General features: G+C 39.3%; 1 protein-coding gene across 1 annotated transcript in view; it reads left to right on the top strand.

Moving 5' to 3' along the window:
* The window catches only part of LOC135417444 (von Willebrand factor D and EGF domain-containing protein-like), a 177783-nt gene that overhangs the window by 134053 nt on the left and 28623 nt on the right, over window positions 1-15107 (top strand). The window contains exons 21-25 of the mRNA XM_064661620.1: window positions 322-1194; window positions 9550-9645; window positions 10414-10509; window positions 12830-12925; window positions 14499-14594. Of these exons, the coding sequence (XP_064517690.1) occupies window positions 322-1194; window positions 9550-9645; window positions 10414-10509; window positions 12830-12925; window positions 14499-14594 (1257 nt within the window). The remainder of the gene's footprint in view (window positions 1-321; window positions 1195-9549; window positions 9646-10413; window positions 10510-12829; window positions 12926-14498; window positions 14595-15107) is intronic.

Here is a 15107-nt window from a genome sequence, read left to right as displayed (position 1 = left end):
CATTGTGTGCTTCTCCATCTCCCATATCTGTCTGTCACAAACTGCAATGTCTTGTCTCCTTGACTTCAAGTTCATGATCTACCACCCCCTAAGATTCAGCATTGCAGTTCCCTGTGCAGCAGCGCTGGTGTCACCCATATCAGATAAACCCATGTCATTCCTATGTCAGTCAGCATAAATGTGCCCTGGTATCATGATAATTAACTCCTTTACTTCTAGAATTGATGTTCTGTTTTTTGTTCCTAAGCTAAGTGTTCACTGTGGTTCCTTTAAACTCCAGGCCACCAAATTTAGCTAATCTAGATCTTCCTTCTGTCCTAGTTTCAAGATCTTCCCAAAGCCATGTGGATTTTCCTGGAAGAAATATTGAAGATGCAAGAGGCTCTCACCAGGAAGATGTATTAAAGACATCAAGAAATGTATTCTCCCTTCTTTCCCAAACCCAAATTCCAAGACAAGATATTACATACTTTTTGGAAAGAAACCCCACAGTCATTCACACTCCATCCCTTGCAGCTTCCCAAGCTCAGACATTGCCAGCAAAAAAACCTGATGTGGAGTTCACAGCACCCAAAAAACAATCTTTTCTTGAAAAAAGAAGTGATACACACTCCACCCTTCTGCACGAGGAGCCAGACCCCAGAGCCCCAGCTGCCAGTGTGACTCTCCAAACTCCTCTCCATTTCAAACAACACAAGCCAGCTACAACACAGACTGTTCCTTCTCATCGCAACACAAGCGCAAGTTCATTCTTTGCAAGGCCACCTGCTGTTCAGCAAACTCACTCCAAGTACGGCTATTCTCCCAGGAAATGGCCTGGTAGAGTTGCAGTCTTGAGGACTAAAGCATCCCGAGATTTCCCAACAGAGCATCCGAGAGCATCACCTTTGGAAAAACATCTCCCCTCCCCTTCCCACTTCCTCGGTTCTTCTCTTGATACAGCTTCTCGGAGTGACCCAGCAGGGTCTTCTCCCAGAGCAAGGCTTCCAATACAGACCACAGCAGCCAGAAAGTTGTTCAGCAAAGCAATGGATTACATGGAACCGCCCAAAACCAGCGCTGGGATGCATCACAAAGTGATGTGTGCTGATATGCTGTGCTTTCCTGATGTGCGGTGTGAGCCAGCTGAAGATGGAGGATTTAAATGTGGCCCTTGTCCCTCTGGATACAAGGGTGATGGAATTACATGTGAAGGTAAGGGGGAAAATCCTCTCTAAGATTCTTTTATAACTTCAGATCTAACAATTCTCCAAAGTAAAAATTAATTTTTATTATAAATTCAGAGATTTTCGTAGCTGGGATCATTCTGTTTTCAAAATCAATTATATTTCAAAATAAGAAACTAAGTCCGTAATTTTGAAAAAGCTCTTTCTGCTTACAAAAATGACATGTTTATTTTATAATATCTAATCTATTAAAACCAGGGACAGATTGTCATCTCACTTACCCTTGCGTTAAGGCCAGGTTCATTCTACTGAACTCATCACATTTGAAAACATATCAAACTTCTGTATGAAAGAGTAAAATTGACTCCATTTATCTATACAACACATATTCTATGAAAACTAAGTGTTCTACTACCTTACGAATTACTTGTAAATATTTATCTAATATCTTAAATACGAAACTGAGCTTGCCCTCTGAAATGTATAACACCAGAAGGGTTTTCGCAATATATTGAGTTATTCATGAGACAGCTGAGAATACCTCTGTAAAACAATAGAATTGTGCACGTTGTTGAAGTAATGAATTCCTTGACTTAGCTATCATTAATCACACCTTTTGTTGACATGCTTCTGATAAGTTCATCTCGAAACTGGCCTTTCACTGCACAAAGCAAAAGCATTTGCATCATCTGTTTCACTCTCTTTCACTACTGGTCTCGTGTTCCATGCCCAGAGCAGACAGGAGTAGGGGGGTCTCAGCTGTGATGTGCTGTGGAGGACCTTTCAGGGATTCCTTGCTGTAAACAAGGCTCTGTGGGGGTGTAAAGCCCCCACCATTGCTGCAGCCCTCTGAGCTCAGAGAGCTGCTGGAGACCGTTTACAAAACGTACAAGAAAAGGTTACTGTTATCTTGGGCGCTATAATTTTTCGCCTGTTTGCACATTTCTGAAATGCCCTTTCTAAAGGACTTAAGGTTACTGGGCACAAAAGATCCTGTGTTTGCCCTCTGTTTTATACCTGGAGATGGAAAAGCACCAACTAGCTACTAGTGCTGGGAAGCCCAAAGCAAGTCCAACCCCTCAAAGACCAGACCCAGGTACAAAAGAATATTTACAGATATGAATACGCAGCTGCTGTGTCTATGTTTAGTATGCCCATCAGTATAAGGCTTAAAACATAAATCTACCTTAAAATATAAATCTCCCTCTGCCTTTTACTATCTTGCAAGATGAGATGTTTTCTTCAATTACTGGTATTACCGAAAATCTCTCCGGAGAGTCCTTAGGATGAAATACTTTATTACCAACATCATTCTGTGTCTCGGGGCTTGATGACATGATACACAAACATCCTTTATTTGTCTCTTGTCACTGACTGTGACACCTGACTCAATAATTAGCCTGTCTGCTCCCTCTTCTGCTTCATCCTGAGCTCCTCTGCCCACCTGTGGGCAGCACCTTGGAGCGTGGCCAGTAGTGTGAAGAGCACCCATTGTACCTCCAGCCGTGGATGTCTCTTCCCATGTCAGAGGCAGATGATTCATCATGACAGATGAGGCTGAAAAGCAAGGATAATTTCTTGGATTAAGGCCTGTCATAACCTCAGCCATCATCACTTTACAATGCGGACACAACTGTACTGAATCCTTTCAAGACAGTGGCTCCCTCTAAGAACAGCAGGTAGGAAAATTGGGCAAGGGATCAAAGCTTAGATGAGACCAACATTTGCAAAATCTTCAGGCTTCAACACAACATCCTTGCCAAGTGAGCAAAAATGTCGACAGACTCAGACACTATTGATAGTTGTCACCTTCCCATTTGATATCCAAATTCACTGAGATAAAAGAAACAGCTCACTGGTAGCAAGTTTTAATACCTGTGGTGCTTGAGGCGATGTGACCTTTGTTTAATAAGAATGTCTGGAAATATTCTAAGATAATAAATACTTTTCTGAGTGGTATTTGTCTTGTGAGAGAATGTAATATTTTTTTTTCCAGTTGTGCAGATTCAAAATCAGGCTCAGAGGACTTGCAGGGAAAAAAAAAAAGCAACATCCTGAAAATTAATTTCTCTTCTAATGTAAATCATAACACATTCTATATCTGTGATATTCCTTTGGACAAGCCCCTCAGTCTCCCTGTTATGATTTAATTGGAAGTCCTTTCCCTCTACTCTGACATTGGAATTACAGGCTCACAGGACTACAGGCTGGAAGAGATCCCTGGGGACCGTCAGGTACAACCTCTTACCTTCTTTTAGAAGAACTTAGCTAGATATCAGTGTGTTTTGCTTGCATTCAGGCATCTAAATTAAGATATATTCAGATCCTGTTAGAAATTTCCATTTAGATCACCCTATTGACATCTATGTTGTCTGTAAGAAGTAGAACCCTGTTTTTCCTCATCTTGCTTTGGTGCAATAAGGATTACAGATTCTTAATTCTTTCACTTCTGACAGCAACTACATACTCTGCAGATGAGGTGAGATGAAGCAGTTCCTCAAGGCTCTACTCATCATTCCCCTGGCCCTTCTTACAGGCTCACCAGCTTCTCAACTCTTAGAGCTCTTTCACCTCCCTGCACAAAGGCAATATGGCCATTTATTAGTGGCCTAAGGTCAAGACTAGTCTGCCAAACAGACCAGCTTTAAAAGCTTCATTTCAGAGTAGTGTTTTGGAGCTACAGTTTTGGAGATAGCTGGCATCACCTATACAAAAATTAAAATATAAATAGGGGGGATCAGGCCTGCTGTAGTCCCATGGATTGTCCCACATTTCCTCTTGGAGAAAATGCTCTCTGTCTTTTGTGGAGTAAACTTAGCCAAGAGTTCCTCTGATGATGAAGGAGGTTGCTAAACAACTAATATTCACTCTGAGTGCCATTTCCAAGGATATATGCCATAAAACCCCATGCATTACTGCAGTATACTTTCAGCAGTTTTACAGGACAGCACATATCACCTGCCAACATGCACTGCAGGAGCCTCAGAATGCTTACAGAGCTTTACCCATTTCAGCTCAGCATGCCAGTGGAATGAAAACCTAGTGCTGTAATAAAGCAAAACAATTCCAATTCAGGATGGCTTTCAGAACGTTTTTGTCTGGTTTATTACAAGTGGCACATGTAACACAGCACTTTGTAACTTTTAAGGGTATTGCTCTGGAATGTTTGTTAATGTTGTTAGTCACCCTACAGAGCAATTACTTTTTGTCCTGCCCATGTTCCCCACTCTACTACAGGGACACAGACCTGCACCTTCAAAGATGCTGCACCCGCTGGACGAGGGAAAGGAAACAAATGCTGTTGTTTCCCTGGTTCATTCACCAGGGTCTGTGCATATGGCACTGCCCAAGAGAAGCTGTTGTAGTCCTTAAGCTCCCCAGGGTGCCCTAAGGTGGAACACATCCTTTCCATTTGATAACAGGGTTGAATTTAATCAGAAACTCTGCTTTGGTCATAGTTTTTGGGCTTCTTTTTGAGAGACCTAGACCTGAAGACTCAAGAAAGATAAGGATTTAAGCCAAATTTCTGGTCATCCTTTTATTTGTGTTTCCATATTTCCAAACCCTTTGATAGGGAGTGTCTGGTCACTGAAACTATACATTTAAATAGTCAAAGTCTCTATTGAGTAGAATGCAGATAATTATTTTGAACTATTTTGGATTAGATTAACATTTAATAACTAGCATCTTTCTGGTTTTTTAGTAGTCATAAAAGAACCGCAGCATTCCCATGGAAGATAAAGTCATGCTACTTTAGAAATATTTTCTTAAAAATGTGAAGTCAGTAAAACTCTGGGATATTTTATAGGCTTTGCACTGTATTTTCTAAGGGAAAGTACAGCCTAGAATAGTAGGAGTCATACTTTCTGCTCAAGAGTTAAAAACACAGCACTGCTTTGACATTAAAAAACCACTGTTCGAAGTAAATAATTTTTAAAATAACAGGAAAGATGGAGTAGCTGGGATAGCATTATGACCTCAGGATGAACAGCTGGATGAAACGAGGTAGAAAAAAATCAGGCAGCTGACATTCATCTGTTTTGACATTTTACACAAAAAAGATCTACCACATCAGACCAAAAGTCCTTCTCCTATCTCCAACAGCTACCAACAGCATTTGCCTGGTAGTATATGGGAAAGATACTGGGACACTGTCCAGAATAGTCTCTCAGCAAGTTATGGATCATGTGCTTAAGAATATCAAGGCAATGCCTTTGAACATTACCCTGTTCACCCCTTCTGGGCCATGTCAGACTTACAGTTTTCTATCCTAACCACCTAGTTATGTCCTTCCCAAGGACCTAATATATTCACTTGTTCTTTGTACAAAAGGTCTTCCATAACTTTGGTCATCCTTGTCACCATTTTCTGCAATTTTTTCCCACTTTTACTGTATCTTTTCTGAGCTGGGGGATCAGACCTGCACACGGTATTTCAGATGCAGCTCACCATGGACACAGACCATAATAAAGTCTGACATTTTGTGCTTTGCTCATTTCTTAGCAATTCCTAAGACTTTATTTGCTTTTTTTTTGACTGTAGATCAGCACTCAGCTGACATTTCACAAAATCCATTAGTACAACCTAACCAGAACCAGAGTCTGCATTTGTATTCCCAACTTATTCAGTCAAGTTACTCTTGTTAATATTCTAGTTGCATGATGGGCATTTCTCTCACAACTGGGCTCCAGACTGCTGGACTATTTAAATATGCATATGAGTTATTTTAATTGCACTAATACATGCTTTAACCCTATGCTTTCTTTCCTTTGTCTGAGTATCTTGCATGCAAAAGAAATGCTTCAGCCCACAATTTTCAAAAGGAAAACCGATAATCTGTTAACTTTATTTTCCCTTTTTTTACCCACCTTATGCTGCACATATTAAAACTTCATCCATTTAGGAAAATAGATTGATGCATCTTTGAAAGAAAATAAATAATGTACAATGAAACAATGTACAACAATGTAGATTCCTTCCAGTGAAGTCTGTCCTGATCTGACTGGTGTTCAAAATTTTAAGCAGGTAATGCTTTCACACGTCCAAACCTGGCTTTAGTGGTGCAGACCCAGGAATTCCTGTGCTGGATGGCACAGGGAGTTACTCACTTGAGATGCCCAGCAATAACTCTGTCCTGGAAGACATTTGCTGATAAGGATACTGAAAATGGAGAAAACAACACAGCATCTAGTACTCCTGAGTGCCCCCAGAGTTATTGTAGAGAAACTTATAAAAAGGTTATGATCTCATTTTAATAGAAAAAAAAGAAGTTTTGGGATATTTCCCAAAAAGCCTTTTCAAAGAAAACAATAATACACTTCTCCATTTTCATCTCCAGATTTTAAATTATAAACATAAACATACATACATTTGACAGCAAGATTGACCATTTGCAGCAATGTTCTCCTCTTTGCTGTTATTTTATCCCATCCAAAACTGCTTAGTATAAAAACACTGCAATACCTTTCTACAATTTAGCAAATGCTTATGGAAAAAAAAAAATTCATTCCAGAAGATGAAAGATAGAAGTTTGGGAAAAAAAATCTGACACAAACAATATATTTCTATTACAGAGGGAAATGTCTTTTAGGTGAATATTACTCTCGCTCTCACATAGCAGCCAGTGCTCAGTTTTTATCTTTTGCTATTCCCCCAGTAATAGAACAGTTTTAAACATTTTACTATTAAATGTCACCATAAGAGCTAAATGTTTTAATATCCAAAATACCATGTTCTTTTCTGACAGTTCAGATGCATCTTGGAATGTGTAAAGGCCAGATGGAAAGTATTCTATTCAAACGGACACATTTGCTCTAAGTGCTACATACAAACCACACTGAAATAAAGCATAATATGTTTGAATGTCACTGTGCTTGGCATAGCACTTAGGCACCTGGAGGCTTTATACAACCATCATCCTGCAGGAAAGGCAATCATATTTCACATACTTTAAAAAGAGTGGTACGTTTTTGCAAGGTTTTGTACTCTCCTATCACCACATAGATAATATTAACCATTTCTACCCCCCCTTAGTTTCTAATTGCAAAGAAATCCCTTTATAAACAAGCCCTGTGCTTACCCAAGCCCAGGGGAATGGGAAGGGTTCAGATGGATATGCATGCAGCAGCACCCTCCTTTCAGAGCCCTACACTTGCCCTTCGCTTCAGTGAGATCCAGTGCAAGCCCCCAAACAGAAGTGACAAATTATAAACATGGCGCTGAAATTTTAAGGGAATAAAAAATTTCTGTAAAGCCAGCTTCAATTTCTTCCCCTTTTGTTGACTTTCCATTTCATCATGGGCTGTTACCTCCAGTTTGCCCTAATGGCATGAGTCCCCCAGGTGCCTGAGCCTCTGACTTGCTTCAGCGGCTGCTACTGGTGGCTGAATCAGAAACACTTTGGGAAAGGTTAATGTTAGCTGCTTAAATGGGTCTAGATCAAATAATAGAATGACAGAATGGTTTGGGATGGAAGGGACCTGAAAGATCATCTCATTCCATCCCCCTTGCTGTGGGCAGGGACACCTACCACTTGCCCAGTTTATTCCAAGCCCCACCCAATCTGATCCTCAACACTTCCAGGGATGTGGCACACACAGCTTCTCTGGGCAACCTGTGCCAGTGCCTCACCACCCTCACAGTAATACAGTAGTATCTAATCTAAACTTATCTAAATATATTTAGTTTTCCAGACAATTTTTTTTTTATCCTTTTTTTTCTCATAGATGTACACTTTGAATTTCAGCTAAATATATGTTGATTTTGTCTAAACCTCATAACCCATCAAATCAAAACTAAATTTAGCTTAATGACATTCTCAGCATGTATAGTATGGATCTAAAATACATCTAGTAAGTTTTCTGTTCTCAGGCATATCAAATCCTAAAGTTATATAATGCAGCATTGAAAATTTCACAGTTAAAACTGTATGGTAACAGGAAATGTAAATACCAAAGTATCTGAAGAGCAGATCTAATACCAAATATATTTCTTTAATGTTATTTTTGTCAAAATGTTTGATTTCTTGGAGCTTGTCTTTTTAACTAGAATTGGCCAATGTGTGTAGGCTTTTATTACTTTTTGGGATGGAAAAGTTCATATTCCATGGCTTTACATGAAGGCTCTGTGACAATTACAAGCGGTGAGGAGGTCTTCAACACAGTAACTGCATTGAAATTATGGGTGCCCCAAGAATTTGTCCTCCATTTAGCTTTCCATTTACATAGTCCGTTTTCCGGTTTTAAGAACAAAATGTGGTGCATTAAGGTTCTTTTCCCTTGTAACAATACTTAAAATGAAAAGTGTTTTGTTTCAGATCTCTTTAGCTTCATTTTGCGTTTTTCTTGGAATAACCTTGCTTAGCTTCATATTCATTAGAAAAGACAAAACTCTGCCAGTAAAGTGTGCCAAAGCACAACATTTTTCTGCGTATTCACTTCCCAAGCACAAGGAAAGATGTTTTTCATTCTGGTATGTGAGGTGTTTTGTTTTTTTTTCCCCAGAGGCATGAGAGCCAGCTGACACCTGTGTCTTGCTCTGTTCCTGCACACAGCACTTCTTTTTTGAGTGTCAGTGATCATCTTGTCCCTTCAGTGATCTTCCTCCTCCTCTTGAGTTTGCCATAAAAAAATTACCTCTTATTAGAGGGCTACAAATGGCAGTGTTCATGATATCTAGTGTCAGGTACCTACCTTAGATCTCAGGTTTAAGAGGTGAAACCTTCCAGGCTCCCTCTACAATAAAACCATTAGATTAATAATGATCAACATCTAAAAGGCAGGTGATTCTCTTCAGCAAACATCCTATTCAAGAGCTGCTGTCCATTCCAGCTTTACACCGTACAACTGCTCATCCTCTTTCTTCAACAGAATGACACTGTATATTGCAATAAGTCAAGAAATCATTATCTGATTTGCTGCTTTGACTACAGAGCTCATACTACTCACGAAATACTAAAATTTTTGCTTAAATGTTTGCCATTTGGCTGGTAAATCCCCATACAACACTTTTCTCTACAGAAGAAACACTTCATCTCTGCCTTAATGTAACTTCTGTCACAGGTTAAAGCTTACTGACCATCCACCAGGCAAATCTTGTACTTGGTCCATCCTTAGACTTCAAAAATATGTACTTAAAAATGTGCATGCTCAGAAGTTAAACATGATTATGCAAAAATCATTCCCTTGCAGACATTATATGGCTACTCATTAGTGCTGTATTACTAATGTGATACCCACTGCTATCCTGCAGTATTTTCCTCAGCCAAATTACTTGTTGGATTAATAAAATCGTATGGGAAGAGAAGAAACCTGCGCTGTGCTCAGAGCCACACAGAATGTAATATTTGAACTGCATTTTTTTGTCTCCTGTTCTATTCTTGCAGCACAGTGTGATCCACCATGTGAGCATGGAGGAACTTGTCTACCTCAAAACACTTGTTCTTGTGCTTATGGATTTGTAGGTCCTCGATGTGAAACAAGTACGTATGAACTCACTCAGGCTTTTCTCATTACATGTTTGAATTAGCAGAAAATTACAAGATAAAAAATGACTTTTTATTTTTTCTATATTTCCCCTTAAAATTATTAATAAATACAGGAAGAAAAACAAAATATAACATGTTGGAATAATACAGTAGCTAAACTATTTCAGAGCATTTATTTACCAGCAGTGTAGCTGTATTATGTAAAAATATGCACATCTATATCAATATTTTCTACATAAAAATGTTTCTGGAAAAACAAACAAAGAAGTAAAAACGTGCATGTTATTTATAGTAACATTTATGAAATTCAAGGTTGTGAGTGAAGGTAGAAATGCTAATTTTGAGAACACAAAATACTAGCCATATCTATTAGGAGCCATGTTACTCTGCAATGCAAGTTAAAAAAGAGATTCAATACAGAGAATGTCTGGGGAAAAAAAAACCAGCCTTCAAACCCTTCTATATTAACTGAATGGCAGAACATGTGCAGTTCCATCATTACAGTGCTGCTTATTTAAATATCAGGATGCCCTTGACAGGAACATAATTTCATGTCTGAACCAGAGTAGCTGGAATACTTTAAAACCAAAGAATTTTAGATGTAAGGCTTCTAATAGAGGAAGAAAACCAAGGAAAAGGACAGATTCAACCCTCAGTTTGCCTCTTGCATCAATACTATTAGCTATTTGCTGTGATAGAGCAACTTTAGGATATGCATTGGTGCCAGTGATAAGACATGTCGATCTTTTCTGTGTCTTCCAGTGGTGTGTAACAGGCACTGTCACAACGGTGGGGTCTGTGTGTCACCAGATGAGTGCAAATGCAGAAGTGGGTGGAGCAGCCCTTCCTGTGAAACAGGTAAAGGGTCAGAAATGGCTGGTCTCTCAAGCCTTTTGATGCCTGAAATCCCTGTGGTTCCTGTAATTCAGTGGTCAGATTCATTTCTGCTGCTTAAAGAGTTAAAGCATAAGAACAAAGAATAGTAAAGGGCAAAAGCTCGGAAGGCTTTGAGTTTATGTAAGTATTCCTAAGCTCACATGTTTATGTAAGTGTTCATAAGTTTAGACGTTTATGTAAGCATTCCTAAGTTTAGATGTTTATCTAAATATCAGGGTTATGGAGAGAAAACCCACAAACAAAACCTTTTCACAGCCTTTTAAGCTTGTGTGATTCTGGAGTTATTTCTTAGAATGCACTGCTGCCAGAATTCACACTGCTCCTCCTGCCTGCATCTCATACTTGCACAGCACCTGCAAAGGCATCCACAGAACGTGGGAGCTCAGGGAAAAGCCACCTCCACCAGTCAGTACAAAGTGACAAGGTGAGGATTCGAACTAGGTACCTATTTCTAGACAGTACTCACAGTTCTGAGCCCTGTTTTGAACAGACACAGCTCAGATCTCCCTCTCAGGATCGAAGTGCTAAAAGCTGGAGTACATATTTTTCCTCCAAAGGCACAGCAACTGCAGCACTCACCTGGGACAAGGCATGCAAAATAGTGAAATATTAAAAGGAGCAAGACCGAGGACCACCTTAATCAGTGCCAAACCTCAAGGCTACAGAGGCAGTCTGCTCTGCCACAGTGAATGCTAAATGACTAAGACACCTTCAGCCTACATTACCTTTCCTGGAAGGTGAGAGATGTCATTTTAACCTCCATCTCCCAGAGATTGCTCTTCCTGTAAGTGTTAAAACGACAGACCTAACGAGGACACATAAATTAGCCTAGCTAAGATCCACGGAAAATGACTGGGATTGTCACTACCTATTCTGGTTCCCACTATCTCCTCTTTTTCTTCTCATTGAGTTCTGCAATTTTATTTTGGCGTGGCTTTAACAGGATTATTCCAAGAGAACGTGCAAGAAGCAAAAGCAACAATAATTTCCAACCCAGAATCACAGTGGCAGGATTTTTTTGTCTGCTGACACCTTAGGGGAAAGACTATCAGGCTCACCTCTCTGGCACTGTTTTGTGTGCACTACACAGAGTATTTTCTGGATACTGCTGGGGTTCCCACCTGAAGTGATATCATAGGAATTTTTGAAAGAAGACAGAGACAGAAATGAAAGAAAAAAAGGGACTTAGGGGGCTGTACCAATGGAAATATAAACACTGTCAGACTGACACAGTGGACATTTGTGAACTAGCCAGGACAATGAGGCAACTAATCCAAATTCTCCATTAGCAATGAATGAAGTCCATTTTGACTTCATAAGTGGTTTTTCTTAGTCAAAAAAGCCTCTCATCTAGACTACAATTTCACTTATTTTCTCTTTCCAAATTGACATTTTATTTCTTCTTTAGTTCATCTGAAATATTTTAGTGACCCTTAATTTATTTAAACTTAAATGCATTTAATTTATTTAATGGGCTATTCTGCAAGATATCGAAAGATAAACGCAATAGAAGGAAAAAGTCTGGTTTAAATTGTCACTCTGCTGTACAATAAAAACTTTATCAGATCCTTTATTCTTCACACACTGACTTCCCAGCTAAATCAATTTGCAATTCTAATAGTCTTTTTTTTTAACAGTCTGGTACTTGCCACATACAAATATGCAAGACAGCTTTTAATTCCTAATCCTTGTTATATCATCTACAGTAATAACAGTTGCATAGAGAGGCAAAGGGAGCTCAGCCAGCAGCTTTGCGGGTGATGCATGAGCCAGTGTGTTGTAGGAAGTGGCATTTAAATGAGGCAGAACAAACAGGTTTTGGGGTGCACACCTATTCTACTTCATGAAAATGCCACAATGCTCTGCTGAACGCAGCCAAAGCAGCAAATGGTTAATATCTCAACTCCAGGTTACCCAGGGACCATATAATGAGACTACAGTTACTACCTCGGGATTGTGTTTGGTGAGGACATTGGAATGGAAGCAAATGAACTGTGTGAACTAAAGGAATACATCAGAAATAAATTAAATCATTACATTAAATTATATTCCGTTTCATCCCCCAAGCTATGCTAAAACACCATTGAAATGCTCCCACTGTGTCAACCATGAATAAATGCCACAGCACAACTGACCAGCAAGGACTGCATGAAACTTATCACAGCATTACTAGAAATATTTACTCTAATGACCTGTAAAAGAGTCAGCAGTAAAAGAGTGGCTACTCTAAAAAGTTCAACGTGATCAAAGATCCACAGAGTTGTCAAATATTCCCATACAGCTGTGTGCAACCCTGTGTGCCTGAATGGAGGAATCTGCATACGGCCAAATGTGTGTTCATGTCCTTATGGTTTCTACGGACCACAGTGCCAGAGAGGTAAGAAAGTTCTATTTATCATCTTGATAAAGGATCCAGGCTTCAAAATACAAACAGCACCTATATTTTTACCTGCCCCCACATGAAGCATATCCAGAGACTCTCTTTGTCATAATTCTGTGCTCTCCTTTGGTGTTATAGTCTGTCATAAATCCACATTATATTGTTCTTAATGGTACTGCGAAGGAGTAAGCACTTATTTGTTATGGCATTAATGAAAACTAAATAATTAATCTAAAGCTATCTGAGTCAGTGATATCACTACTTAGCAACTATTCAATTAAACATTGAAGCATGGCTCTACTTTGTTCATTTTGCATACCCTGTGGAAGGTACTATCGGAGCCAGATGATAATTCATCTTCAGATGGGGCTCACAATATCACCTACTTGACCACCCTAAAGTGCCATGGTTGGGAGACTTGAACAGGACTCCATCAGGTCCCTGCTCAAAGATCTGATCAAATATTGCTCTGACTGACATAGAGAAGGACCTGATTTTGAATCCCTGTTCTAGACTGAGCTCTAAACTGAGGCAAACCATATCTTGGGTTTCTTGCTCACTTTGTGCTTGAGAAGTCAAGTTAATGACCCATTATCTGAGGTAGAACATGCAGGAGAGAGGAACTTCTGTTATGGGCTCAAGTAGCTGGAAGGCACCTATGCTTACACCACTCATTTTTCATTTCTTTTTGAGCATAGCTCTAGTAACCCTCTAATCTAGGAATATAAATACATTCTTATTACCAAACCTGAACTATTTCAATATTAAATGTTCTTCATTCTTACTCTCTTTCTTTTGTTTCCCTGGAGTTGCTAGATGAATGCAGTCCCAATGCATATTTTTGCAAGTGAATGATTCGCACACAAAAATCTAGTTGTAAATGAAACTTGCTGGAAGCTCTTTGCTTTTATGATGTTGGGGGTGAAGGAGAGCACAAAAATGATACCAAAATGATACAGGCTGTAACTTGATGATCTTTCCCTTTTGAGATTCAACATGGAAGGTGATTTCCAACACCTAGGTGATTTGGAATTTTTGCCTTTAAGTGTTATGGTTTAGATAAAGCTCAAACTTGAAAATAAATATCTACTTGTGTGGGATATGGAATTGATATGGGGGTATAGTGGATGGATGCTGAAGAATAGCAAAACCCTTCCTCCTGCTTCATTGAGAAAGGGGGAAGTAACGGCAACAAAGTCAAGTTAGCAAATGTCAAACACTGATGTTTATTTCAAAGCCAGAAGCCTTGAGGAAGATCTTTAGCTGGAGATTTAAAAACCTAAGAGATTCTCAGGAATATCCCGACCTCTTAACTGCAGGTATCTGAGACCCTTAGATGCTAGGAGTTATGTCCCACATTCTTTCCATGAACAAGACATTATCAGGCTCTCCATCCGGCCATCTGCCCAAATCACCCTCTGGGGAGACACCTTCCCTACCCCAGCTAAAAAAAAAAACCCTCTGCAGGCTCGTCTCCCAACAGAGGCCCCTAAATAAGGTGCCTGTACTTAGGCAGTGTTGATCCCCTGTGTGATTTTGGTGCACAAAACTTGTCCTTTCCTTTCACTAGCTGTGTGCATTCCCCCTTGTAAGAACGGCGGTCACTGCGTTCGTACCAACATGTGCTCCTGCACCGAGGGCTACACCGGGAGAAGGTGCCAGAAAAGTGAGTTACAGATTTCCCTTTGTTTTCCAATGTTCTCTGACTCCCAAACAGCTTTTTTTTTTCCTTTCTATACATGCTTCACAGAATATTCAGCCTGTATTTATGCTGTGATCTCCTATATTTCTATCAGAGCTCATATAGCATTACATTATACGCAAAATCTACTTTTTAATTAGAATAGCATTAAGTCAAGTCAGTGTCAGGAGTAGAACATTTTGATAGAATCCTCTCTAAATATTTCACTCAAAAAGAGTAACACTCAAATCTGGAGAGGAATTAATTATTTTGCATTAAAGTTTTTTTGGGGAAAAAATTTAAAGCCAAAGGCCAAGCAGCTGAATGAGGTCCTTAAAAATATTAGTACATCATACTTATAGCTTAATTAAGACAGTTGGTTAATAACAATTCAGCTTTGAATTTATTCTTGTCACTGAAAAGTCTCTTTTCACGTTACCATCAGTATTAATATTTGATTCTTCTATTCTTCTGGGCAAATAGGTTATTTTGGCACTT

This window comes from Pseudopipra pipra, chromosome 7, assembly GCF_036250125.1.
Source record: "Pseudopipra pipra isolate bDixPip1 chromosome 7, bDixPip1.hap1, whole genome shotgun sequence".
In the NCBI taxonomy this organism is placed as follows: Eukaryota; Metazoa; Chordata; class Aves; order Passeriformes; family Pipridae; genus Pseudopipra; species Pseudopipra pipra.
This window is presented reverse-complemented; position numbering and strand designations above follow the sequence as displayed.